General features: G+C 52.0%; 11 protein-coding genes across 11 annotated transcripts, besides 4 other annotated features; 5 read left to right on the plus strand and 6 right to left on the minus strand.

Annotated features, from left to right (window-relative positions):
* Positions 1–9: part of a tandem repeat that runs on past the window's edge.
* A 9-nt stretch (positions 10–18) lies between these two features.
* Positions 19–47: a tandem repeat.
* A 90-nt stretch (positions 48–137) lies between these two features.
* Positions 138–5,067, minus strand: EKO05_0002094 (uncharacterized protein; the record flags this gene model as incomplete). Its single annotated transcript, XM_038944023.1, has 2 exons — positions 138–4,957; positions 5,007–5,067. 2 exons carry the CDS (start codon positions 5,065–5,067, stop codon positions 138–140), a joined length of 4,881 nt encoding a protein of 1,626 aa, XP_038792768.1.
* Positions 296–320: a tandem repeat.
* Positions 3,831–3,859: a tandem repeat.
* Positions 5,068–5,442: 375 nt separating the features above from the next.
* EKO05_0002095 (tRNA (guanine(37)-N(1))-methyltransferase) lies at positions 5,443–6,886 on the plus strand (the record flags this gene model as incomplete). The annotated part of the gene is made up of 2 exons (XM_038944225.1): positions 5,443–5,701; positions 5,757–6,886. The coding sequence occupies 2 exons, from the start codon at positions 5,443–5,445 to the stop codon at positions 6,884–6,886; spliced, it is 1,389 nt and encodes a 462-aa protein (XP_038792769.1).
* Positions 6,887–7,104: 218 nt separating this feature from the next.
* EKO05_0002096 (uncharacterized protein) lies at positions 7,105–10,227 on the minus strand (the record flags this gene model as incomplete). The annotated part of the gene is made up of 2 exons (XM_038944098.1): positions 7,105–9,742; positions 9,791–10,227. 2 exons carry the CDS (start codon positions 10,225–10,227, stop codon positions 7,105–7,107), a joined length of 3,075 nt encoding a protein of 1,024 aa, XP_038792770.1.
* A 632-nt stretch (positions 10,228–10,859) lies between these two features.
* On the plus strand, positions 10,860–11,810 carry EKO05_0002097 (uncharacterized protein; the record flags this gene model as incomplete). The annotated part of the gene is made up of 1 exon (XM_038947429.1): positions 10,860–11,810. One exon carries the CDS (start codon positions 10,860–10,862, stop codon positions 11,808–11,810), a length of 951 nt encoding a protein of 316 aa, XP_038792771.1.
* A 127-nt stretch (positions 11,811–11,937) lies between these two features.
* On the minus strand, positions 11,938–12,381 carry EKO05_0002098 (uncharacterized protein; the record flags this gene model as incomplete). The annotated part of the gene is made up of 2 exons (XM_059635830.1): positions 11,938–12,053; positions 12,261–12,381. 2 exons carry the CDS (start codon positions 12,379–12,381, stop codon positions 11,938–11,940), a joined length of 237 nt encoding a protein of 78 aa, XP_059491813.1.
* A 175-nt stretch (positions 12,382–12,556) lies between these two features.
* EKO05_0002099 (uncharacterized protein) lies at positions 12,557–13,152 on the minus strand (the record flags this gene model as incomplete). The annotated part of the gene is made up of 2 exons (XM_038943981.1): positions 12,557–12,604; positions 12,658–13,152. The coding sequence occupies 2 exons, from the start codon at positions 13,150–13,152 to the stop codon at positions 12,557–12,559; spliced, it is 543 nt and encodes a 180-aa protein (XP_038792772.1).
* Positions 13,153–15,006: 1,854 nt separating this feature from the next.
* Positions 15,007–16,199, plus strand: EKO05_0002100 (uncharacterized protein; the record flags this gene model as incomplete). The annotated part of the gene is made up of 2 exons (XM_038944182.1): positions 15,007–15,372; positions 15,429–16,199. The coding sequence occupies 2 exons, from the start codon at positions 15,007–15,009 to the stop codon at positions 16,197–16,199; spliced, it is 1,137 nt and encodes a 378-aa protein (XP_038792773.1).
* An 857-nt stretch (positions 16,200–17,056) lies between these two features.
* Positions 17,057–17,515, plus strand: EKO05_0002101 (uncharacterized protein; the record flags this gene model as incomplete). The annotated part of the gene is made up of 1 exon (XM_059635831.1): positions 17,057–17,515. One exon carries the CDS (start codon positions 17,057–17,059, stop codon positions 17,513–17,515), a length of 459 nt encoding a protein of 152 aa, XP_059491814.1.
* A 326-nt stretch (positions 17,516–17,841) lies between these two features.
* On the plus strand, positions 17,842–19,081 carry EKO05_0002102 (uncharacterized protein; the record flags this gene model as incomplete). Its single annotated transcript, XM_038944080.2, has 3 exons — positions 17,842–18,159; positions 18,217–18,858; positions 18,920–19,081. The coding sequence occupies 3 exons, from the start codon at positions 17,842–17,844 to the stop codon at positions 19,079–19,081; spliced, it is 1,122 nt and encodes a 373-aa protein (XP_038792774.2).
* A 140-nt stretch (positions 19,082–19,221) lies between these two features.
* On the minus strand, positions 19,222–19,686 carry EKO05_0002103 (uncharacterized protein; the record flags this gene model as incomplete). The annotated part of the gene is made up of 1 exon (XM_038947430.1): positions 19,222–19,686. One exon carries the CDS (start codon positions 19,684–19,686, stop codon positions 19,222–19,224), a length of 465 nt encoding a protein of 154 aa, XP_038792775.1.
* A 1,262-nt stretch (positions 19,687–20,948) lies between these two features.
* Positions 20,949–22,722, minus strand: EKO05_0002104 (uncharacterized protein; the record flags this gene model as incomplete). Its single annotated transcript, XM_038944245.1, has 2 exons — positions 20,949–21,197; positions 21,247–22,722. 2 exons carry the CDS (start codon positions 22,720–22,722, stop codon positions 20,949–20,951), a joined length of 1,725 nt encoding a protein of 574 aa, XP_038792776.1.
* Between the last annotated feature and the right edge of the window lie 1,339 nt (positions 22,723–24,061).

Here is a 24,061-nt window from a genome sequence, read left to right on the forward strand (position 1 = left end):
TCAAGTCAATGCCAACGCCCTGCTCTTTCCTGTCCTGTCCTATCCTGCAATCCGCTATGCAGCCCGACCCACACAAACAAGACGACTTTTCAACGAGCAAAGGCCAAACGAGTCGTGGTGCGGTGCGGTGCGTTTGCTCATCCCGACTCCTCCCCCTCACTGCTAAAATAACCCTGATCGATTCTCAGAATCCACTCGATCTTCTCTCTCTCGCTCTTGGCACGGAATATGTATGTGTTGCTCCTAGCGAAAACCGCGAAAATGGTGTCTTTCTGCTGGCTCGTCACGGCGCCTGCTCCTCCTCCTCCTCCTCCTCCTCCACCGCCGCCACTGCTCGCCTGTCGAATATGCCCTGTGCTGCCGTTGAGTAGGCGCGCAATCTCCGGGCTGTGGTTGATGCGCGCATTGGTCAGATTTATGGCGTTGAGCTCGTCGCCGTCGACCGAGTAGACGTGTAGATAGGGTTTGCGGAACTCGACGTAGCGGCGGATCCAGCGCGTGTTGGTGGGGTCGGGTGTCAGGAGGAACGAGGCTTTGAGGAGGTTGGGGTTCTTGGATATGAAGCGCACCGTGGCAATCAGGCTGGGTTTGGGAGCTGGACTGTTGCCGCGCGAGGGCGAGCGCGGGGCGAATGCCGCGCCGGCGGTGGGGGGCTCGAGGTTCTGCGTTGAGAGGATGATGGACTCAGGTGCTTTGTGGCTTGTCCAGAGGTCTAGCACCCGTGTTATGAGTTGCTTTTGACGGTCGTTGAGGCTAGTCTCCGTGTCAGGTGTATCGGTTTTCTGAACGCTGAGCATCTTGGGGGAGAGGATGGTGCGCGCGAGCTCAATTTCTGCAATACGTCTCCGTCGCCTTTCCACACCAATGTAGTCTTTTACGAGCGAGACGCCGCGTGGCGTCCAGTCGGCAAGATCTTCTTCGCCCTTGACATAGTCGTCGCGAGTGTTCATGCGCCAGAGATCAGTGGCACGCTTGACGGATGTAGGCCGGATGGCCACGTTGAAGATGCCAACTGTGGAGTGGACGACCTTAACCGAGTTCCAGAGATTTGACAGCGAGAAGAGAGATGTTTGGCGCATGTAGGCCCGGTTGCGAATCTGCATTGCGAGATCGAGGGAAAACACCATGGGTTCATCGAGCTTCGCCGAGGTGACGTTGAAAAGAAGATTAGCTTGTACACGGTACTTTTCCTGTGTAGCGCGGTCGAGAAGAAGAGATCCATGGGCGGTACTGTCCCATCGGCCGATGAATTTGACATTGGTAGTGCCATCAGCATTGTCCTTGACAGTCGGCGGTGCAGTCAGATCGACAGGCACCTCTCTGACAGGAGAGTCGATTCCAGGAGCATTGCCTGACGCATCAATCAACCGAATGCGGCCCACACGCATCGAGGTCACGTTCTGCCACTGCAACGTATCGCCGCACGTATGGGTGAGATTTACGACAATACGCCTTGCCAAACCTTGATGCAGCTGATACACTCCAGCGTCGAGGACACTGCTTTGGGTGACTTCGACGGGTTGATACGTCCCGTCATCTGAAATCTCCTGTATCTGAATGCGGGAAAATATGTCGTGTGCATCTTCGGTGTAGAATTCGGACTCTGCTATGCGTGCAGTACGGCGCTTCTGCTTACGCTGAGGGGCCTGATCTCGCATGTCATCCCAACTTAGAAGCTTGTCGAGATGCATCGAGGTCACTCGTGCAAAGATGGCGACGCGCAGGAAGGTGTCTGGTGGACTTGGGTATGGTATGCTCATACTGTGAAACGTCTGGAAGCGAATAGGCCCTTCGTCGAACTTGTTCATGAACATTGTGCTTGTCGCGCCTCCTTCTTTCGCAAGACTAGGCAGGTACAGCAAAGCATGAACGTCTGTTCCTTCCCTTTCAGGAAAGCCCACAAGCTCATGCAACGTGACGCTGAAGTTGAGTGTTGTGGTCGGTGCTTCTGCAGAAGAGGGTTCTAATGAAAGGTGGATGATGCCGATTGGGTTGGCGGTGTACGGTGAGATAACGTCAAGCTTCATGTCTCGCACTCTCGACTCGAAGACAGCTGCAAGTGGTACATCAACATCGCCAATACGAGAAAACTCGGGCATGCAGGGATCGGAGAAGGGGCTCTCTGGGTTGAAGTGTTGCATGTACTCGGGCCGGTTCATGTACTGATGCATTTGATGCATCCGTCGCACGCGTTGGCGTAGCTTTCGCAGTGACCAAAGATGAATCACTTCATGCTTGAAATCGATTACGCGTACACCGACACAAGGCTTTGGTGTATCGTCCAGATCATCATCGTCCTCCTCGCCGGTATCAGCCAGATTGATGAGATCGTAAGTCGAGGGTACAGTTTGACCGACGTCAACGATGCAGAATTGGAAGACAACGTTCTTGTCCATCTGTTGGCTCATAACCTGTGCTTCCTTTAATGCAGCAGCGCTCTGCAGGATGGCCTCGGTCATGGTGACATATTTGCGTTTCCGCCAATGCTGAAATGCTGTCCTAGCCCGGGCAAGCTGTTGTTCGTTCAACCCTTCAGTCGCAGACGGGCTTTCCTCGTCGGGAACGGGTTCGTGGCCGAGCTTCCTTAGCTGACGTTCAAAAGTCTCCTTCTGCTCTTTCAACTTCGTCTCCATCTCGTCCTTTGCAGCGCGTAATTCCTCCAGTTCCACTTTGGCCTCTTCGTCAGCCTTTAGCTTAGCTTGGTAGTCTTCTTTTTGTTTTTCTAGCTTCCCTTGCATGTCGCTTTTCAATTCGCGCATCTTCTCACTATCCTCATATTGTGGCGTTGAAGGGGAAGTCAGCATTGTGTCGACCGAGAAATTGTCGATGGTCCCAGTGGATGCATACTTCTCCCGTATGGGATACGACGATGTTGACTCCATGTCTTCATCCTGTTCAAACGAACGATTTGCATTGCCAGCCTTGCGGTTATCGCGTTGTCTTTGCAAGTCGTCAATGATGGCATCGAACTCGTCATCTGGCAAGTTCTCGATGCGCTTGTCCGGCCCTAGCCATGCGGCAAGCGCCTCCCTGCGCGCAAATGTAAACTCTGATTCCTTGCCGCGTTGCCAAAAGGCGGGTGAAGATGCTCTGGGGCTGTCGGGATCGAATTCAGAGTTGGCAAGACTGATCGTGCTGTGTGTCCTGTCGTGGCCAGGCCTGGGTGCGGGTGAAGGAGAGTTCAGCTGGCTAGCATGTACAGAGTGTCGCAGTAAGCTTTTGCCCACCTCGGCGCGCTCTGCCCTGACTTCTCCTGGATTTGTAAATCGGAAGATGTGGAAGTCGCCCAGAATTATGCGGTGGCCACTTCTCAGCTGCATAGGCAGGTCTATCCGAAGACCGTTAACCATGATGCTTGCTCCATCCATTGGGACTACAGTGACAGTGCCGTCCACATTCTCGAGGTCGCAGTGATGTGCAAGTATCTGGGATCCATTCAAGCGAATGGCTGCAGTCTGGTCTTTGGTGTCGGAGTTGCCTACAGTCGTTGTTCCAGGTTTGAGGTTGTAGATGAGGCATTCATTCATGAGTGCATCGTCACTCAGATTGACCAAATGAGGCATGTTCTTTGGTGTGGAGAGACCAACAAAACCCTTCTCAATGCTGATACCAAGTTCCTCCAAAGCAGCCTCACGCTCCTTGTGGATTTCTTCGGTTTTTTGAAGCTTCTCCTCCCATGTCTGGTTGAGGTCCTTGTACAGCTTTTCTGACTGGTTCAGCTTCTCCACAATCTCAGCCTTTGAGACCTTCTTTTCGGTTCCATCCGCCTCGGTTATTGTGACGATTTGCTGTTCCAAAGGAGTACCCGGTGCATACTGCTCTGCGGCCATACCACCACCGCCGCCTCCACCACCTCCACTGAGTTGCGAGCGTAGTTTTGCGAGCTCTTCATTGAGTTCTCTGATCATACGTGCATTCGGATCTTCGTTAACGACAGCGTGATTCTTGATGCGTTTTGCTGAATCGGCATATCGTAGGGTAGACAGTGTTTCGTCAAAATTGATATCGGCTGGCGAGATAGCTGCAACCATGGCGGTCATACTGTTTCCTCCCAGCGAATCTTTCAACAGCCATGTCAGAACTGAATCTCGATATGGCACCTGCGTCTTCTTCTTGCCCGAGGATTGATCGGCCAGCGCTGCAATAACACGACCCAAGGTGGAAAGAGATCTATTGATCTCTGCGCCTTCCTTCAGGCGTGCTCCTGTCGCACCTGTAGACTGTGCTCTTTCCGAACCTGCCAAATCGACTAAACTGATCTTTGCGACTCTTTCTCCACTCAATCCTGCCTGTGCGTCGTGACGCTTCTGTGTGAGAGTTACGGTAAAGACGGCGTGCGATCGTGAGGACGTCTCATTCATGTTCGTCGCTGCAACGGTACGGGCCTTGTTTCCTTCGTCCATCAGATTCTCGATGTCAGGGAACGATTGCACTACTAGCTTCGCCAGGTCTTCAACATATGGACCAGTCGAGGGGTGTTCTCGAACTCGCAAGTTGCCCTTGTTCGATGGGTTCAGAAGATCGCGCACACGCTCATTGTAAATTTCCAGGTACGACACCTCCACAGTACAGCTTGAGTTCTTGTCTTTTTGCATCTCGTCAATCCTCTCGAACATGTCTTGACAAATCTTGGGGATAATTCCGTACTCTTGCCCATAACCCATCATGGAGTATGACTTTCCCGAACCCGTTTGACCATATGCGAAAATACAGTTGTTGTATCCTTGGAAAGCATTGTCCAGCAGCGGCTTCCCCAAGTCTTCGTGCAGGTTGTCCTGTCCAGCATAATTAGGTGCATCGCGATCGAAGGACCAGTATGAACGGTCAAAGGCAAAAGTCTTGGTGCCTTCGGCGGCAGCTTTTGCGGCTTTTCCTTGGACGTTTACGTTTGTCGGCGGTTTAAGGATCGTCTGGTCGCCCTTCATCTCGACAATACATTGTGCATTGCGCTGCTTCTCTGTGCGGTATTAGCCACGGAATTGCCCCGGGTCTTCATGTGCGCATACCTCGCCCGTTGAAGGGCCTACACCTCACCACCACCTTGATGTTGCCTCCGCCGGACGCCATGGTGTAGGGCCAATTACTGTGTAGATTCCAAGATTACGTCGGTGCTGTGTAAAGGAGTGAACGCCAGTCGAGGCAGATATTATGCGGTGGTCATGTGCGGAACATAGAGGACATACACCACGGTGAGATAGGTGAATGTTGTCGAGGTGTGCAGTAAAGGAGGCGGTCAGTAGTGGAGCAGTCCACGGTTGTTATGGTCGAGTCGCGGCAAGTAATAATACCGTACGCGCGTGAATCCTTGCCCATGTTGCCGGCCTGGACCCTGTTCTTGGCACCTGTCATCGCGTAGACTTTGAGATGACTGGAGGAGCAGACCGCATACCCTAAACACATACTGTCAGTAGTCGCACATGTGCCTGTCAGATTGCGCGATCCATGGCTGACGACATGTTTGCGCCGCCCGTGAACCGCGCCATGAAGGTGCTGGACCGCAGCTTCTTCCAGAAAACCGTCCCCGCCTCCGCCGCGAGAATCTTCAAGCCGCAGGACATTGCGCGCTGCCGCAAGGAGCTGCAGCTCAGCAAGGACACGCTGCCCAACAACCGCATACAGCCCGTGCGGACCGATCCCGATGCAGACAGAGCACAAAAAGGCGGCAAGTGCCTCGTCTTGAAGCCCGAGATTGTGCATGACGGTAAGTCGACTGCCCCACGCGACACTCTGAGGTGCTGAGTCTGAACGGCAGGCAGATCGCACGACATGGAGCTCCAAGCTGCGCGACCTCGAGCAGAACGGCACCCTCGGCGTCATCCCCTACGAGCTGCACCTCGACTACGACTACTTCACCTACTCGGAGATCACGAGCGCTACCATCCCGCCGCCCGAGAAGAAGAACGACGATGAGATACCCCAAGGCTTCACTCTGGCCGGCCACGTCGCGCACCTGAACCTGCGCGAACGCTACTGGCCATACAAGCATCTCATCGCCACCGTCCTGGCCGACAAGAACCCCATGGTCAAGACGGTCATCAACAAGCTCGACAACGTCGGCACCGAGAACGCCTTCCGCACCTTCCAGTACGAAGTCCTTGTTGGCGAAGACGACCTCAATGTCGAAGTCCACGAGCAGGGCTGTACCTTCAAGTTCGATTTTGCAAAAGTATACTGGAACACGCGCCTGCACACCGAGCATGAACGCCTTTGCGACATTTTCCAGGAAGGCGAGGCTATCTGCGACGTAACAGCCGGCGTGGGCCCCTTCGCCGTGCCTGCAGGCAAGAAGAAGTGCTTCGTCTGGGCGAACGACCTGAACCCGGAGAGCTACAAATCGCTGGAGGACAACGTCAAGATTAACAAAGTTGGCGACTATGTGCGCGCTTTCAACTCTGACGGCACCGATTTCATACGCACTGCGTCCGCCGGGCTGCTCACGAGCTCACACTCAGTCGACATTATGCCCAAGGTCAAGTTCTCGCGCAGCAACCCGCCAAAAGAGAAACCCACACCCCTGAAAACGCTGACACAGCCGCGCATCTTCAGTCACTACGTCATGAACCTACCCGCCAGCGGCATCAACTTCGTTTCGAGCTTCGTCGGGCTGTACGCCAACGTTCCTGGCGTTCCTGTCGAGGAGATTAAGAAGCTGTTTGAGGGGAAGAATATGCCCATGGTACACGTGCACTGTTTCAGCACCAAGAGCGACGACAACGTGCAAGAGAAGAAGGAAATCTGCGAAGAGCTTTCGAGGCAGATGGGCTACACCATCACCCCTGACATGCCCGAGGTCGACATCTATGATGTGAGGGATGTGGCGCCCAAGAAGAGGATGTTCTGCGCTACTTTCAGGCTGCCTGAAGAGGTCGCTTTCAGGAAGGTGTGAGTCGGGAGTGTTAAGGCTGGTGTGGCATAGACCAACGCTCCTCCCCTTTCTCTTCAAAAGTAGCACTTTGGATACCCATAGAGATTTGAGAGTAAAACGAAATGATACGAACCTTCCGTCGATGCCCTGCCCCTTTTCTTTCCGTACGAGTATAATGCGTCGTCCATCATCCACCACATGACATCACACATTTGCTTTCCTTCCTTGCCATTGAAGGCTCACAAGTCCATCAACATCTCATCGTCGACACCATTGCCGAATCCATCTTCAACCTTCCTGATCTGCACCGGCGTGCTCTGTCTTCCAGCATCATTTCCGTTGAGATGAATAAACTGCCAGAAGTTGAAATCGACGTCGTTTTTGTTCTCATGCTCATCCGACTTGACCGTGGCAGCCGTGGCAGCCGTAGTCTCTTGTCCGTGGGCAAGCCCAGTGTTGTCGTTTCTACTACCATCCTCGAACTGTGGAGTCGCGCCTGGTCTCTGATGTGAGAAGCTACTGATTGGGACATTCTCCGCGTTGTCGAGAGTTCCAGAGGTGTCATCTTTAACACTGGAAGCCGGAGTGTCTCTGTTCATGAAGGCCACTGCGCGTCCCGCAGCAATCCGCTTCTCTGCTTTGCGCGTATCGAGAAAGCGCTGTATGCCCTCGTGCAGCGCACCTCGAATCTCCACGCCGTCTATCCTCTCGAATACCGCGTGCAACATGTCGTCGATTCTCATCACCCACTGCATGATCTTCCGCTCTGTGATGGGTATAGCGAAGACGTCGAATGCGTTCGTGGTGTCATAGCCACATTTTAGACTATTGGCCCAGATGTCGAGTTTGTGAGCTTGATGCACGATGCTCGGAACACTGATTTTTCTGAAGAGGGACAGATTGTGGGTCTCGAAGCCATGTGGTACAAAATTGAGAGGGAGGGTGTAAGATCTCGTCCGGTGGAGACCACCATCTGTTGTCCTGCTGCGTTGAGATCGAGATGCGGATCTAGGTGCAGATACCACTTCTGAAGGCTCACATTTGCGTGTTGGACTTGAGGAAGGACCTGGCGATGCGCCCTGGTGAAGGTTGAAAAGGTCTTTCATCTCCTGGGCAGTGCCTGTTGGACGCTGGCGGGAATCGACTGATCGTGGTCTGCATGGTGAGCTTCGTGGCGGACTCTCCTGCTCAGCGTACGCTCGAAGTTGTTCTGCAATGCATGGCTGTAAGCCTCCGGAGAGATCAGGATGGCCAACGTCTGATGGTGCAGGCCTCGGATGGCTGAAGAAGTGACGAATATCAGTATTGTTACTTCTTGTGTTGGCCAAGTCCTCAGCTGCCGGAAGGGTTAATGACGTCTGTGAGTTAATTGCGTGTTCATTCGAAAACAAGGGTAGCTTTGGTTTTTGAGATCGCTTTTGAGAGCTAGACGCTTTGGAAGCGCTGCACATAGGCTGTCCGAACCAGGTGTCGCCTGACTGGAGGATTGAAGGTGCACATTTTTTGCCTCTATGCGGCGGCCGAGGTTTATAGCTGCGCCGTAGGGCAGCCGAGCGTTCAATCGATGTATCCGGAACGGAGGTTCGACGCACCGGTCGAAAGAAGTCAGGAGACAGTGCATCTTTGAACAACGGCAGCTCGAGGGAGCGGTCAGCCTGTGCACTTGATACGTGGTCTGGCAAACAATTGTTCTGAGAAGCCGGGCTCGGCAGAAGTTGAACACTTCGCTGTATCCCATAGTCCAATAGATTGCTATGCCTGTTCGTTTGAGACAGTGTCTGAGGAGTTAGAGGTTCGAATGGCCCGGTTTGAAAAGGTGTTGCTGCAGGTGCAGAAGATTGGGACACGTTGAGAACGTCGCTCTGGCTCTTCACTGGACTAGGCAACTGACTGGCACTGACTGGCTTTTTCGGTTTGACGGGAGCGTTCATGCGGGCGATAGTCCATGGGTTGAATACTGCGGCATCGCGAAGGCCTTCTTCCTCTTCGATGACAGTGTGCACATTCTCTGGCAGAAGGGTGAGGTCTTCTTCATCGATGCCATACATGCTCGACCTCCAACGCGGCTGTCGATCATAGACCACGGAGCTAGAAATCTGGATCTCCTTTACTGGGTCGTTACAGGATGTCGACGATGGTGTTATTGGTCGAGGCGATGGCTCTCTAATGTGCGACGCGCGAGATGACTGCGTGATTATCGCGCCCGCAGCCTCCTCAACGACATCAAGACTACTGTTACTCTCGGGATAATGGGAAACAAGTAATCGGTCAACCAGGTTTATGATGAGGTTTTCGTCGCCAAACATAACGTTGTCTTTCGCTGGTTCGACGTTGGGATCGTAGCTGTCCGGTGGACAGATGATGTTGAGGCAGAAGAAAGGATCCTTTACAGCAGCGAGGGTCAAATCAACTTTGCGAATCCTATCTCTGACAGCAGTCGCAATCTTCTTGAGAGTACCTCGAGCAGCAGAGACCGGTCTGCAGTCGACAGAGATGAAAGCACTATTATTGGCAATATTCGGCCCGGTTGCAGTAGGGCTTGGTAGGAATGCATGCAGTTCGAAATTGTTCATCTCGAGAGCAGTCCATTGACACTGTAAGGCGCAATCTTTGCCAATAATCTTGAGGGCGGCATCTTCGACATTGGCATCAGCCTTGGGGGCATACACAAAGTCGCCCTTGCCGTTCTTTGCCTTTAGGACGTGCAGTCTAAACCGAATCGCAGGTCTTGCAAGAGCGTAGGCTTGCATGAGACGTCGGATTTTTGCAAGACATTTCGTTGAGTCTTTGACGGCTAGCTGCTTTCTAACCTTCGCTGACTCCAGTAATTTTGTCACTTTAACTGTTGTTCCAATTGGATGTGAGTCTCGCTCTGTTCTGCCTCACTGTCAGTACTGTGGCTGGTTTGTCAGTCAAGGTACCCACGAAAGAAGCTCGCCATTGCGCTGGTATGTCAGCTTCACAGCTACTGGTTCGCCCTCCACGCGTGTGGTGATCGACACTGTACCGCTCATGTCGGCCAGACTTGCAAGTGCTTCGCCGCGAAAGCCGAGCCACCGACCTCCTACCTCTTTCAAATCATGGAAGTCTCGGATTTTGCTGGTGCAGTAACGACGGCAGGCGAGCGTCCGATCTTCACTGGGAATACCGTGACCATCATCCTTGACTTGAACGGAGTCGATAGTGTTGGTAGCAATATCGACGAAGATACTCTTTGCTCGGGCGTCAAGAGCATTGTCAATCAACTCCTTGACGACTGAGCTGGGGTCAGTAAGCAGTTGGTGAGAGCCTATTTGTCGCACTGTTGTTGGTGGGAGTGCAGCGATGCACGGCGGTGCATTGCCTTCCGTTCCATCCGCCATGCTCTACAAAGTATGCAGCATATTCTTTATAAGTACCAGTAACCTTGAGCTTGGCTTAGCGTGTGGTGAGTTTTTCGGCTTGGTTGAGGACGCAGCTCATCGTGCCTTCCCTCCATGTTCGACAAGCGCCCCGAATGGCCGGGTCGCCCACACGCCCGCACGTCACTATGTGATCAACTCTCTTCTTCGTTTTGAGGTACGAGGAAAACATTTTGCCAATTTTTGACGTGTACATGCAGCAGTGATGTCGTTTGCGTGAAAACAGAATCCCGTGAGGCCATGCTTTCAATTTGGCCAATCAAAGCTCAGAGCGTCCGTCATCGGCAACTACAAACTTCGTGAGCGCGCAAAGAATTACGGCTCCATCTCTTCGTCAACAACTTTCCTGCGTACGTCTGTTCCTCGAGAGATCACACTTTGCTCGCTTCTCTGCTCCTCCCGACTTGGTTGTCGCGTCGTGCGACAGGTACATCAGTAGCGATACCAGAGTGCCCCACTTCTGCACTGGACCCAGTCCGAGGGGTGCCACATAACCTTTCCGGTAAGTGTAGGAAATGGACGTCTTACGTATGGGTGTAATGTGCCATTACTAGTACTGATTGTGATACTTTAGGGCTGTGATCAGTATAACAATGTCCTATACAACAGATGCCCAACGCTGGCGAGCACTTTCAACTCGCGATGCCAATGCTAACGGTCACTTCTTCTACTCAGTGAAATCAACGCAGATTTACTGCAGGCCGACTTGCCCTGCAAGGCTTGCGCGTCGAGCCAACATAATCTTTCAGAAAACAATTGCAGAGGCCGAAGCGTCAGGGTTCAGGGCATGCAGGCGATGCAAACCGAATGTTGAGAATACAGATCCACAGGACAAAGCCGTTGCGAAAGCAATGGATTTCATCGAACAAGCGGCGAGAAAGGGTGAAGCGAAGACCTTGAAACTGCATGATCTTGCGAAAAAGGTTGGCCTTACTCCAAGATACTTCCACAAGATCTTCAAAGATAAGACTGGCACAACACCTCGAGAGTACACGAATATTGTCGCAGCGCAACAGAACGGCCCGAGACCAGCTGCCGACTCCGGTTCAAGTCCCTTGGACATGGACTCCTTCGACTGGGATACCTTTGACATCTCTGAGCTGGCAGAATATCAGTTCGACTCGAATGCACTGTTATGCGACGACTTCATGACACAGGCAGCACAGATATCAGCTGCGGGCTTCGTCGAGGCTCCGCAAGATTCAACTCGACTACAACCTTGGGTTAGAGGATCTAGCGAGCTGAATAACTCAGACACAGACTCTACGTTATCAAGCGAGCAGCTACCGGACTTCAGCGGGTTGAACACGGCTTCGATCGATTTAGGGCAGTATCAGAATGTAGAACCATTGCCTGCGGATCCGGCGTTCGACTTCGACGTCAACATGGCCATGCTGCTCCAAAGCGACATAGCACATCTCGACTTTCCACTGGATACGACACAAAACTTTGGCATGTCGAATGTCCCGTCGTACCGAGTCCCTTCAAGTCATCATGTATCGGCGAATAGTTGCGAAGGCATGGTCCAAGTTGATAGCACGTAGGCTCAGTATATAATCAGCCTGTTCTTGGCGAAGAATGGAAGCGAAACGTATTGTTCTACTTTTGCTATGTCCCTGGTGCCGTGCTATCACTCCCCGTACAACCCACTGCGATCTGCTAATATACCCGTCATAAACGTGGACCCAACAGGCGTATGTAACAGTCACGTACGTCTACTTGAATAGACCATGTACGTTCGTGAGAGGAAAGCGGTGGTCTCATCGTTTCGTCAGGGCAGTTTTCATCTGTAATCCCAAAGTAAGCGCATGCAACGACGAATGATTGCAATGTGTAAGGGGGTATTCGCTCTCAGCGACCGTTTTATAAGCAGCGACGGCGTAACATATGTCGATGCTAGCCATACCTTTTCCGGCTCTTCCTATAGATTGATATGGTCTGATGTATCTCATCTTGTAGCGTGGGAGGGGGTTTGTGAAGAGGGTTAAACGTACCACTCGTAGCGCAGAGGCTGTGTTGATTGCTGCATGTTAGCGAGAGGGGAAATGGGAACCAGGTCCAAGGAACGGATGTGCAAAGCGTGCGATCTTTGGCGCGCGACACGACCGTGTTCATGAGCTGGTGAAACTTCGTTGGAAAAGTTGAGCGAGACCCACGCGAGACCGCCAAGGGCTCTAACCACATAGAGCACTAGCACCAAATTCAACTCACAGGTGGGCGATTCAGATCGAGCTCCTCAGGTGAAAAGTCTACATTGAGATTACAAGTTTCTTTTCTTCAATGACGGAGTCTAGAAGGTAGGGTCTTCTTCGCTGATCGGGACTAGGTCACCCTTGCCCTGAAAGGAGCTTCGTCAGAACTTTCTTGAAATTTGGGCTGATCTTAACTCACCTTGAACACTTCAATGATATTCGCCTGTTCGCTCAGCATGAACCGGCTTGCTTGGTTTCCCACATCAGCCAACTTCCTCCACTTCTCCAAGTTCTCCTTATGCCTCTTGTCTCCGTGTGCTACCTCCGCTTGCTTCCAATGTCCCTCGGAAAACGAGATCAAGGTCGTGATCTTCTTCTGTGGGATATCGTACACCGCAGAGACCACAGTCCCGGTCTCTTCGAGCCAGTTGATCTGCCAGAGCTCGCCGGGGCGAATGCACTGGTATGTCGCGCGTTGATAATTGATTCTTCCAGCCATTGGTCCTCCGTGTATCGCATAAACTACACGATCGTTTGAGAAGCACCACAGCTCGTAACGCCACTTCTCCGGATTACCATCGTTGTCTTGCGCATCGTAGTCGTAGATCAGGTGAGTGTCCTTAATATCCTTGTCGAAAGACGGGTGGAGGGGAGTGTTGGTCAGGAAGTCAGGGAGTTTGTCGCCTGGAGCCATAGCTGCGGTGAGTGTATCGTGTTCTGAGAGTATTGGAGGTTGTGTCTGCAGTTGTTGTGGTTGAAGTGCTCTCTGTTCCCATCTTAACGCGGCCCTACCGGAAACGGATGACGTAGCACATCACGATATGTGGACGCTATGTGAGGGAAGAGGCTTTTTCCTCGAGACCCTAACTTTTTTGGATCCTGTCTTCGCTTGTTATTCTCGGAGCAGGCTCAGACATGCTGTCTTCACGTAATGAGATTGAACTTCAAAACTGCGTCAAGCGCATGTGGCAGTGTGCCCAGCGTGAGCGCGATCATGCGATCCAACACATGACCAGGAAGGTATCACGATAGAAGCGGTCAGCAAGGTTCAGCACGCAGCTCGACGAGGCATACACATAGTGCACCTGCGAAACGTGCGATTTGTTCGTGGTCGTTACGCGATCGGAAGACCCGAGTTTTGTTTAGCTGTTTGCAACACCAGACCACATACCTGATCGGGGGGCTGTACTCGTTGGTAAATTCGGCTTCCAACCCTTCCGGTAGCCAAAGACTCGAGGCAAGGCAGCAGCTGTTACACAATAACGGATGAATATTGGAGGAATGAAGTGTCATCGCTTGCGCGTTGTCAGATGTGTGTAACTTCATTCGGATTGTGTCGCCGACTTGACCTAATTGGTCTCTCTAGACACGAACATCTGCTGGTGTCCAGCAGTATGTTCTGCCAAGACTCAAGCAGAGAACGCATCGCAATCCTGGCGCTTTGGACGAGTGCAGCCATCAGCCTGAGGCACAAGTCAAGATGCGCCCACGAGTCGCTCCCGCCAGAGGCCCCACCTCCCGCTAGTGGACCCGCCACACTGGATGGCTGACCTGAATCAGCCCTGCGAAGTGGTGTCTGCTCCAGACTCGTGCTGAGATGATGATTCGAGCTCCATTTACTTCAACCACATCAACCTTGAAACTGCAAGCTGAGGGGCCGAGAGCCCCAGATAGGCTGGATCGATGAGGTGCTTGTATCGCTAGCTGGTAACTTGTAAGCGCCACACACTTGCTACCGACACTGCCGAGGCATCTGTCCCTGCGCGAGACACGAACATATTCCACAGATTCGGACGTCTCAAGCCTTTCTCAAAAGCTGTCCTGCCTTGCGCCTACCTTGACTTTGGTGCACTGTCTGAGCCAAGAGAAGATGTATGTGGTGCAAACAGTGTCCAGGTGGTTGGTGGATGACAAACCCACTTCATTGGGAGACCACCGTCGCCGTCAAACGGACTGTGGAATATGTAAGACCAGTGAGCGTCGACCAGCGTCTGTGAGCCGACTAACCGAGGGAAAGGGCGGAATGCAGTTGGTACCCGAAAGGATTGCACGCTGTCTTGTGGCGGGCGGCCACGCTGAGGAACTCATACAGGCCACCGGAAACGCCGCTTCCCAGCGGTCAGGGAAATCTCGCATGGGTTTCTACCCAGTAGGAAATGGCTCAACGTTCAGTTACATTGGGTTACCTCTGCATGCAGCTAGTTTCGCGAAATACCCCATGTCCACCGCAACTTGACCCCAGCTCTGTCATGCAGCATCACGCAGGACAGGTACAGTATGACAGGGGTCAGCGAGCACAACGGGGACGCCTAGCGCGCCCTCTCCAGTTGTTTATCAGCAGTACTGTTCATTACACTTTCAGCCTTCTTTTATTCAGCCTCTCTGTGCCTTGTCATTTCCCTCCCACTCTTACGCTTGTTTCGGTGCTGAGACAATTAGCGGTACGCGGATCAGCCCGGAAAGATTTATCTACGCCCATTACCGTTATTTGCTTGCTATCAGATCAAAGAGGACCCTTTGGATGCATCCGTTATACTACACGCCCAATATGGGCCAGACAGACCTAACGTTCCATGAGCGTCTGGAGCTGCTACGCGGTTCTGCGTTCGAGTCCGAGCATGCCTGGCAATATGACACATCCTACATGGAGCACGAAGCAGCAGCAACAGCGCTTGAGCACGAGATCGAGCAGTCACTTTCTAGCATATCGCCTGACGAGAACTTGGATGAGCAAGTCCGAATTATCAAGACTCAAATTACTATCCACAGGGAGAGGCAACGGGCTTTGAAACCACATCTAGAAAGTGGAAGTGGTGACTTTGATGGATGGGGCAACGAGTGTACCTTCGTGCCGGCACCAAACCATTGGGGTGCGAACGGTGATCTCGATGAGGAGAGCGAGACTTTGTCTTCGGTACGTCAATCCCAAGAACTGCTAAAATGGCCTTGCACGGACTGACTAAGTTGTAGATACATAAGCTTCTTACTTGGCAGTCCTCTTCACCGATATCTGTGACACCGCCTTATTCGCCGCTTTACGATGAGCTCCCATCTCCAGACATTCCTTATCATTCGACGTTGAACCCTTACCAAGCACCAACAACCTATCATCTCCATCGCACACGCGAATGGACAGGTCCTTCAGGCAGCCGCAAATATTTCTACACAGCACGCGAGCGTTCCGATAAATATGCTATGTACATACTCGAAGCTATGCACCGAAACGACACTCAGATCACTGTCGCCGACTTCTTTAGGGCCGCCGAGTACCCCAAAACGTGCATTCATATACTTCTCTCTGGGATCGAAAAGCAAAGGCTGTCCACGTCATCGAAAGATGCTGCCTACAAATCACGATGTATACATCTAGATGCCAAAGACGCCTTCGCACAGTCTGTCAAGGAATATCCAGACCGACAACAGAAAGTTCCATGGTCACCACGGCGCTTCACCTACGGAGGCCGACGGTTTGTATGGAAATCTGGAGACTCCAAAGACGATTCGATGCCTGAGACGCTGTATGAATTCCACAGAGATTGGGCGAAGCCAGGCAGCCGAACTGGGAAGCGCTGCGACGACGCAAGTCCTATGACAAAACTAGTATGGGGCGAGATGAAGAGAAGCGGAAAGGTCGACAGTTACACAATACATTTCGCCGGCGGTATGGACCAGGTTTTCAGAGAGATTCTTCTTGCCAGCCAAATGGCCCGACAAATCTGTTTGTTCACAGCCATGAACTGAACGGAAGTTCACAGAACAAGGGAGCCAGAGCTGGACTCACGGGACTGCTCATGTATGTACGACGTGTGATGATTACAGCGAACCGCCTGGATCGGGTGCTGGGACAAATAGATACCCCTGGGAGGAGTTCGGCGAGATGACAGGACTGTCATACGCATATTGGGTAGCAACAACGTCAATTGACAGATTGGTCTCCATCACGTTGCCCACCTTTGCATAGCTGTTTTTCTTTTGTGAGGAGAATTTTTTGTATTGAAAATTGCGCTACACCTGTGTCTTCTCAGTTTAACAGACCTCGAGTACTCCGTCGCGTTCCGGAGCTTCTCGGTAGAGATTGCCAGACTTCATTTGCGACGCTCAGCTAGCCCCATCATATAAACACTGACGTAACCGCGTTGCACTTCGCCCTAGAATCTCCACCACTTAGGTCAGTTACGGCGGCCTCCACGTCAACCTTGTGCGTTTTGCAGGTATAGTGCGATCTACAGACGCTGTCATCTTGAGAAGCGTAAGCCTTACGTACTCTCGTAATTACACCAACTGCCTGGGTGTCGTTTTGCCCTTCTCACACTAGTTTCTCACTCAGCTCTTCACACCGCAGCCCTGGCATAGCGCCCACCGCTTGACTATGTTGCATTGCACCCGATAGTCTGTCACGGTACACCCCAACCAGAAGCCACAAACGCCATTCTCCGGTTCTGTCACAGCCACCGTCTTTGCTCCAGCCCAAGGGCCTACAACAGACGAACGCGCATACTGCGCCTTACCAACCATACACCTACGTTTGCAGAGTGCCTTTTCCAGATCGTCTGCTGACGGACACGCCGTTCGGTGCTGAGCGAGGAGTACAATAAGGCATGGCTTCTACACGTAACACCACACTCCGCGGCACTGCATCTGCGTTCTGCGCAGCCTTGATCTCACCCCCTCCGCCATCTGAGCTGTTATCGCAGTATTTTTCTAGCGAGCCTAAAATCACTGAGCATGGTCCTGAGTGGTCTCGCTCGCGACTCCCTTTCCTCGCTAAGACATTCACGGGCAAAGATGGCTGCGAGGAATACTTCAAGCTAATGACTGAGACCCTCGAGATGGCTTTGGATAAGGACGCATTTCCAAATGCGAAAGATTTCATCGTTGATGCCAACGCTGGAATGGTGAGTGTGGTGGGCAAGGGACACTTCTCGAGCAAAAAGACAGGCAAGGGCTGGGATGAGCAGTTCATCTATAGATTCAGCGGCTTTGATGAGAAAGGAAAGATGGGTCATTGGGAGATCTGGGCAGATCCACTCAGTGCTTGGGACGCTGTTGGCGAGTAAGCCCGACAGGTGCACCGCCGTGCAAGTATTGAGCATTTGCAGAATGTGCAAAAGCGACAGGACTCACGCTGCAGATACTGGGTCACAGTGACAACAAGCACTCTCAATGTTATCATGTTCACACGTCAAAGTGTTCGCACAAAGTGTTCATTGTCAACCTTGACCCCGCACCAATCATCTCACAGGCGCACTTCACCGAGGCTAAACCACTGCTCGACGCAGCTTACTCGATCACCGTTCACGACATGTAGTCTAGTGACTGCGTCCGCCTGTATGCAAGGCAAAATTCTACATAAGAGGATATTTGAGGACAAAGTCAACGCAGGATGCCTGCGACAAAGCACGACCTCGATGATGCCACATTGGGCGCCTATCTACAACAACACATAGCGGACCTCAAGCTACCAGTAGTTTCAACCAAGATTGGATATGGACAAAGCAACCCAACTTACTTTGTTGACGATTCGAACAAAACTCGATACATCTTGCGAAAGAAGCCAAGCGGAACCATCATCTCTCCCGTCGCGCACCAGGTCGATCGAGAGTACAAAGTACTGAAAGCGCTTGGAAATGTCGAAGATTTCCCTGTACCGAAAGTGTACTGTCTGTGTATGGACCCTGCGGTCATAGGGACAGCGTTCTATGTACGCAGTGACTTCATTGCATCAATCAGTGTGAGATGATTGCTCACACCACAACAGGTAATGGAATTCGTGAAAGGCCGTATTATCACCGATCCCAGCCTGTCTACATTACCACCAACCCAACGACGCTCAGCCTGGTTCTCACTAATTTCAACACTTGCCTGGCTGCACTCTGTTGATCCAGACTCCATCGGGCTGTCAGACTTTGGCAAGAAGACAGACTTCTACACACGTCACTGCAACACCTTTTCCCGTATCGAAGCTCAGCAAGCCCAAGTCAAAGACATCAAAACAGGCAAAGAGCTCGGGCGCGCGCACCCCAACTTCGATGAAATTGTAGACTACATCCGCAAACATGTCCCCTCAGATCGGAACAGTATCATCCACGGCGATTACAAGTTCGATAATGTGATCTTGCACCCCACAGAACCGAGAGTCATAGCGATCCTAGACTGGGAGCTGAGTACCTTGGGAAACCCAATGATGGACGTATGCTACGCCTGCGGTCCCTATTGGAACCGAGCGCAGAAGGGAGGGGCAGTCAGAGATGATCAGGGTGGTGAGGTGTATCTACCCGAGAACCAGCGGAGAAATGGAATGCCGAGCATGGATGAGCTGGTGGATGAGTATGCGAAGATCACAGGCTGGGATCCGCGGAAGGATCAGTGGAAGATTGCGAAAGTGTTCCATTTGATGAGGGTATGTTTGCAATTCATCGAAGAAAAGGCCTGGGATGAAAGTGTACTGATATCATGAATAGGGCAGCACGATCAGTCATGGCATTCAGGCGCGAACCATCAGTGGGCAGGCGAGCAGTGAGTTCTCGCATGTCTACTTTGAGAACACAAAGAGAGGACTAGACACGGCACTTGCAATGGTAAGGACAATGAAAGAGAAAGATGCATCAAAGAGTAGCTTGTGAATGTGCAAAGCCGTAGGGTTATTTATTTTGTGAAATGCAAAAATACAGAACTGTAGGGGTATATTCAATCTTAGACCAAGGGAGACATCATACGCCGGTCGAAGCTATCAGCCTGACCCATCACCACCACCTTCTACCATTCAGTTCTTGTAGCTGGGCGGCGCAGCCTCGAAGCCCGCCTGCCTCTCAGCCTTCCTGGCGCGCCTGCGCTCCCTCCTCTCGAGCTCCTTTGCGACGGCCTTAGCTAGCTTTCTCCTCTCCTCGCGCTCTCTCTCCTTTACGATCTGCTCCCTGCCCTTGCCTGACCAGACGGCGCGGAACTCCTTGCGGAACTTCTGCTTGAAGGTGAGCGTCTTGTCGTTCTCTTCCTCGACCTTCTTGGCTGTGTATTCGGCCTCGTCATCCGTATCGAGGAAGTCGTCGTCATAGTCTTCGTCGATGAGGGGATCGGAGGCTTCGGCATTGACGCTCTTGAGGTTGCGCTCCTTGTCCCATTTCTTGGTACGCGAGTATGCGACGCAACCCGTAGTGAAGAGGACAACACCGAGCGGGAATGTCACAAAGAGGCCCATGACCACAATCATGGCGATGAGATCTTCGTCCATAGTGAAGAGTTGGTATAGTATTGGTTTTGTAGAGGTTGTGTAGAGTGGACTCGAGTCGGTTTGCGAGAGTGTGTGAGGAGTTTCGGTCGAGAAACTTGTTGTTGCCTCATATAGGAGATGCAGTCGCCACCGCCCAGGGACACAGTTGCGGCGTGGCGGTGCACATTCCGCATTACGTCATCCGCGACAGTCACATGCTTTTCCCGCCTGACGCTTCTAGAACATTTAATACAAACGGAGGACAGTTGTCAATCTTCATTTTTCAGAGGTAACTGTAGCGCTCTATAATGCCAGGTATCTGGACTAGAACATCTGTCAACGGAGCCTCAACTGCGCTCTCCGTTGCCCTTTATGATCTGCGCTTCAAGTGCTGCATTCGTGCTGCTCTGACGAGTGTACCCATAATACTTGTCAGACAAAGCGTTGCAGGTCGAGTACCCCTTGCGGAGACGTCAGCTTTCTGATGGGCTGTGCTATGCAACAGAAGTGGGTCGCTCGAATGGCATTATAGACTCTTGACGCACTGGGCACGGCGACCAAGGTTTCAGACAGTTAAGACTCCCCCGTACATCGGGAACGAACATCACCGGAGTCGGATCTTGGATTCGGAACCTTCCTTCCCGTTTGCTTCGAAACCATTTGTTCGCTGTGCCTAGAGCTTGAAGTTCCCCCAAGACTACCAAGTCTTCGCTTGCAGCATTGCGAGCGTTGTATTTGCGGCAGCCGACGTGTTTTTTTACGATAGAAGTGTTACGGACAAGTCGCATAGCTGGAAAGGGCATTAAAAACTATGGTACATTGGAAGATTGTCTCTATCATTGATCGACAACCTAGAGGCGTACAGCGTCTCATCAATCTATGTGCAGAATGCAAAGCCCATGGTATTTGTGCCCTTCCCGTTTTAGACGCCAGCGCTATGCAAAAAGCAAATATGGGAAAGAAAGTGATCAGATTACAGTAGTGGTCGTGGAGGGGAGCCTGGAAGCTTCTATGTCTAAATACACGTAAGAAGCGCTGAGCGGCTAGACGACATGTGAGAGGTTGAGGTGTAGGAGATACCGGAAACATGGGGTATAAAGGAGTGTCTGTTGCTATTGCAGCGCGACGCTTGTTTGCTGGCCAAAAGAGCGAATGAAATGAAAGCAGAAGATGACGTGATCAATGCCAGCATGACACACGTGGTCGTATACCCTGCGAAACATACTGGTTTTGCGCAATTTGGTAATATGTTTGCAGTTGGTATCGTGTGTTCTTGCATTGATTTAGTGATCTGCGACATCCTCGTCCCTCATGGGGTACAAGATATCGCCAACAATCACGGATCTTACGTGATTGAATAGCACGAAGAACCACATCGCAATGATGGCGATAGACAGACCGTTGCCAACGAAGAGAATCGTCTCATCTTTCAAAGCATTGCCGATGGATATGGTGGCAATGGCGAATCCAGTGTTGGGGAAGACCATAGCCCACCAACCCAAGTGGAAGTAGACAGCCCATGAGTTTATAACCTGGTAGCACGTCAATATTGATTTACGATGTTTAATCGTCATGACTTACAGCAACAAGAGCGATCATGAAGAACCACATAGCCAACACCCAGAGAAACAAAGCAGCAACAATAGCCAATGTACGAATCAGCTTGCCGTCTAACAGGCCGTCACCTTGCAGGTCAAAGTCCTCTGGAAGAGCGTTCGCCATACCGATGAACGCCAAGCAGGTAAAGGAAGGCGGACCAACACCAATGAACATGGCCCCACGATGCTCACGGTCCGGGTAGCCCACCTGCATGAGACGACCAATGTAGTGAGCATACATGAGGATGGCAACCGTGAATCCGAGGCCCTGACATCCAAGACCCGCCACGATGATGGGGTATCTGGATGAAAGCGGCTGATCAGCTGCGATAACCGAAGCAATGGTTCCTGACAGCATGATGGGGAAGATAGGCAACAGCCACGAGGGCATGAAGCTGGTCAACTTGTAGGTGTGTGCGCAGAAAAGGTAGGAGTACTGGAAGACCGCGAGGCAGAAGGCGAAGAAAGTGTACAGCCAAAACGCAACTGACATGCTGGTGACGGCCCAGGCGCGATTGGGGTGATCTATCTCATAAGCCTGGATGATGTACTTCTGTGTTCCAGTAATGATGGTTGCGATTGAGAGAAAGAACGGACCCAAGAAGAGAGCCTCACGCTCGTGCGAGATAGAGCCCTTGAAAGCCCCAGGGAATTTAGTAAACCTTATGATCATGGTTCCAGTGATACCCGTGAAGAAGATGAGGTTGATGATGTAGAAGATGGCACCGATGGTGATAAGACCAGGGAACGCATGGGGCTGGATGGCAACCAGTGTGGCGATACCTCCCGTGGCCATGGTCAGAGTGTACCAGGCCCAAGTAAAATGGCGAAGTCGCTCACCAAAGGACATATACGGCTGATTTGGGTCCTTCCTGTGCGGCAGCTTAGAGTTGTGGTCCCAGCCGTTCCCATGCCCGTGACCGTCATCATGGTTCTGCTTCTCAATGTCGATTGAAGCCGGGGGTGTCGGCATAGAGGGAGGTGGTGGTGGAGAGTCATTCAAAGGGTTCTCGGCTTGCTTCCCTTTCGAGTCGATAGGATAACCGTTGGCATCTACTGGTCCTGGCAAGTATGCATCCCCAGCGGGGTAAGGGCCTGCAGGTGTCTGGACCCAGGTGTTGGTCCGAGTGGTTTGTTGAGACTGGAGAGGGTACTGGTTGCCTTGCTGCATGCTCAAGGGTTGCGGCACGTTCATAGGTAGGTTGCGGTTATCAGGCTGAGGATTCTGAGATGGGTACCCGTTTTCGGGCTGGTATCCCTGAGGAGCATATTGAACTTGTTGAGGAGGTGAGACTGGCCGGACTGAAGAAGGGAGGCCGGTTTGCATTGGGTAGAGACCCGGTCGCGGGTCAGACTGAGGACGAGAGTAGCTTGGTCCGTTATTGTCGAAGTTGGGGCTAAAGTTATTATTGTCCTTGTTGTCGAAAGTCAGTCCCTCAGGCTGAAATCGAGAATTCATTTTTGATCTTAATAAGAGGTGGCCTGCACCGTGAGAACTAACGAACGGGGACGCCTGTAGATAAATAGAAAGAGTATAACATGCAATTTAGTAAAGCGATAGTAATTAATTCAGCACCGGGCCGTTTGGGAAGGAGGTTGCGAAGTGCAGGAGGCGAAGTAATAACAAGTGGGGAGGAAGATCAACATGGGGGTGCGGGTGTTCCTCAACTTGATGTCGTTTCGAACCATGTACCACGATTGGCACTAGACATTTCTAGCGGTTAACAGAGTGATTGTGAGCAAAGACGTAGGGGTGCATTGGGACTTGACAAGCTTGGCTGAAGTATGTGATGTGTTGCGTAATTGCTCCTGGTATCCACATCAAAGCGCGAATAAGCTCTGTGACACTGCCAGTGCACGTGCACTTTGATAGCAACCTGAAATCGTCTTCGCCTCATCCCAGTCCAAAAACGGAACGCATGCCTTGGCAGCGTCCGCTCCGCCAAGGTATTTGGACATGCAAAGGCTCTTGAATGTTGAGATGGGAATCGTGTTGAACGCACAAGATCTGCAACATTTGGAATTGCATATGTGAAGGACAAAAGCAGCGTCATTGTGCGTAAGCTGGTGTGGTCCCAACCCACTATCCTGCACGTTTGAGTATTGATCCAGATGCATCTCACCGAGGCAGGCTTAGCAAGCGCTCCGCTGGTGTTGCAGCGGTCACTTTGGGGTAATGAATGCACAACTGGGGACAACAGCGACGAGGAAAGTTCGCGCCTGCAGTGAAAGCGGGACGCCGCTGCAGAACAGGGAGAGTCCTTTCTGCGTTACAGATCATCATTTGGCTGGACCTGGCGGTCTCTGAGTTGGATACAACAGGATGGTAACACCGGTATTTTCCGATGTCCAGTAGTAGACTGAGATGACGCTACGTTCGGGAGATGGGCGGCGGACCATTGGATGCGGCTCAAGTGCGGATTATATCCGTTGAAGGAGTGAAACCGGCGACGAAACGCCAAAAGCGGATCCAGTTGTGTCGAAGTCGATGCCAAGCATCACCAAAACGCATCCAAGCACGCGGCCCCACCCACCTGGCGACGTGGAAGCCACAGCCGCGCACTAGACAAGCCCGTCACTGAGATAACGTCGTAAGGGTAAGGCGCTAGCTGCTTTGCGAGTGCAGCAGATTTCGCCCAAGACCTTGAGTGATAAGGATGTTGTCTCAACCATGCCTGAAGCCCACCCTGGTGTTTGACTTTGCTCCGGCCGAGCCTAAGCCTTAGGCAAAAACCCTATCTTGAGTTCAATGAAGTTGTTCTTCCACCACGCGTGTTCCAGAAGGCTGTGTCTGAGGT

The sequence above is a fragment of the Ascochyta rabiei genome, chromosome 3 (genome assembly GCF_004011695.2).
Source record: "Ascochyta rabiei chromosome 3, complete sequence".
In the NCBI taxonomy this organism is placed as follows: Eukaryota; Fungi; Ascomycota; class Dothideomycetes; order Pleosporales; family Didymellaceae; genus Ascochyta; species Ascochyta rabiei.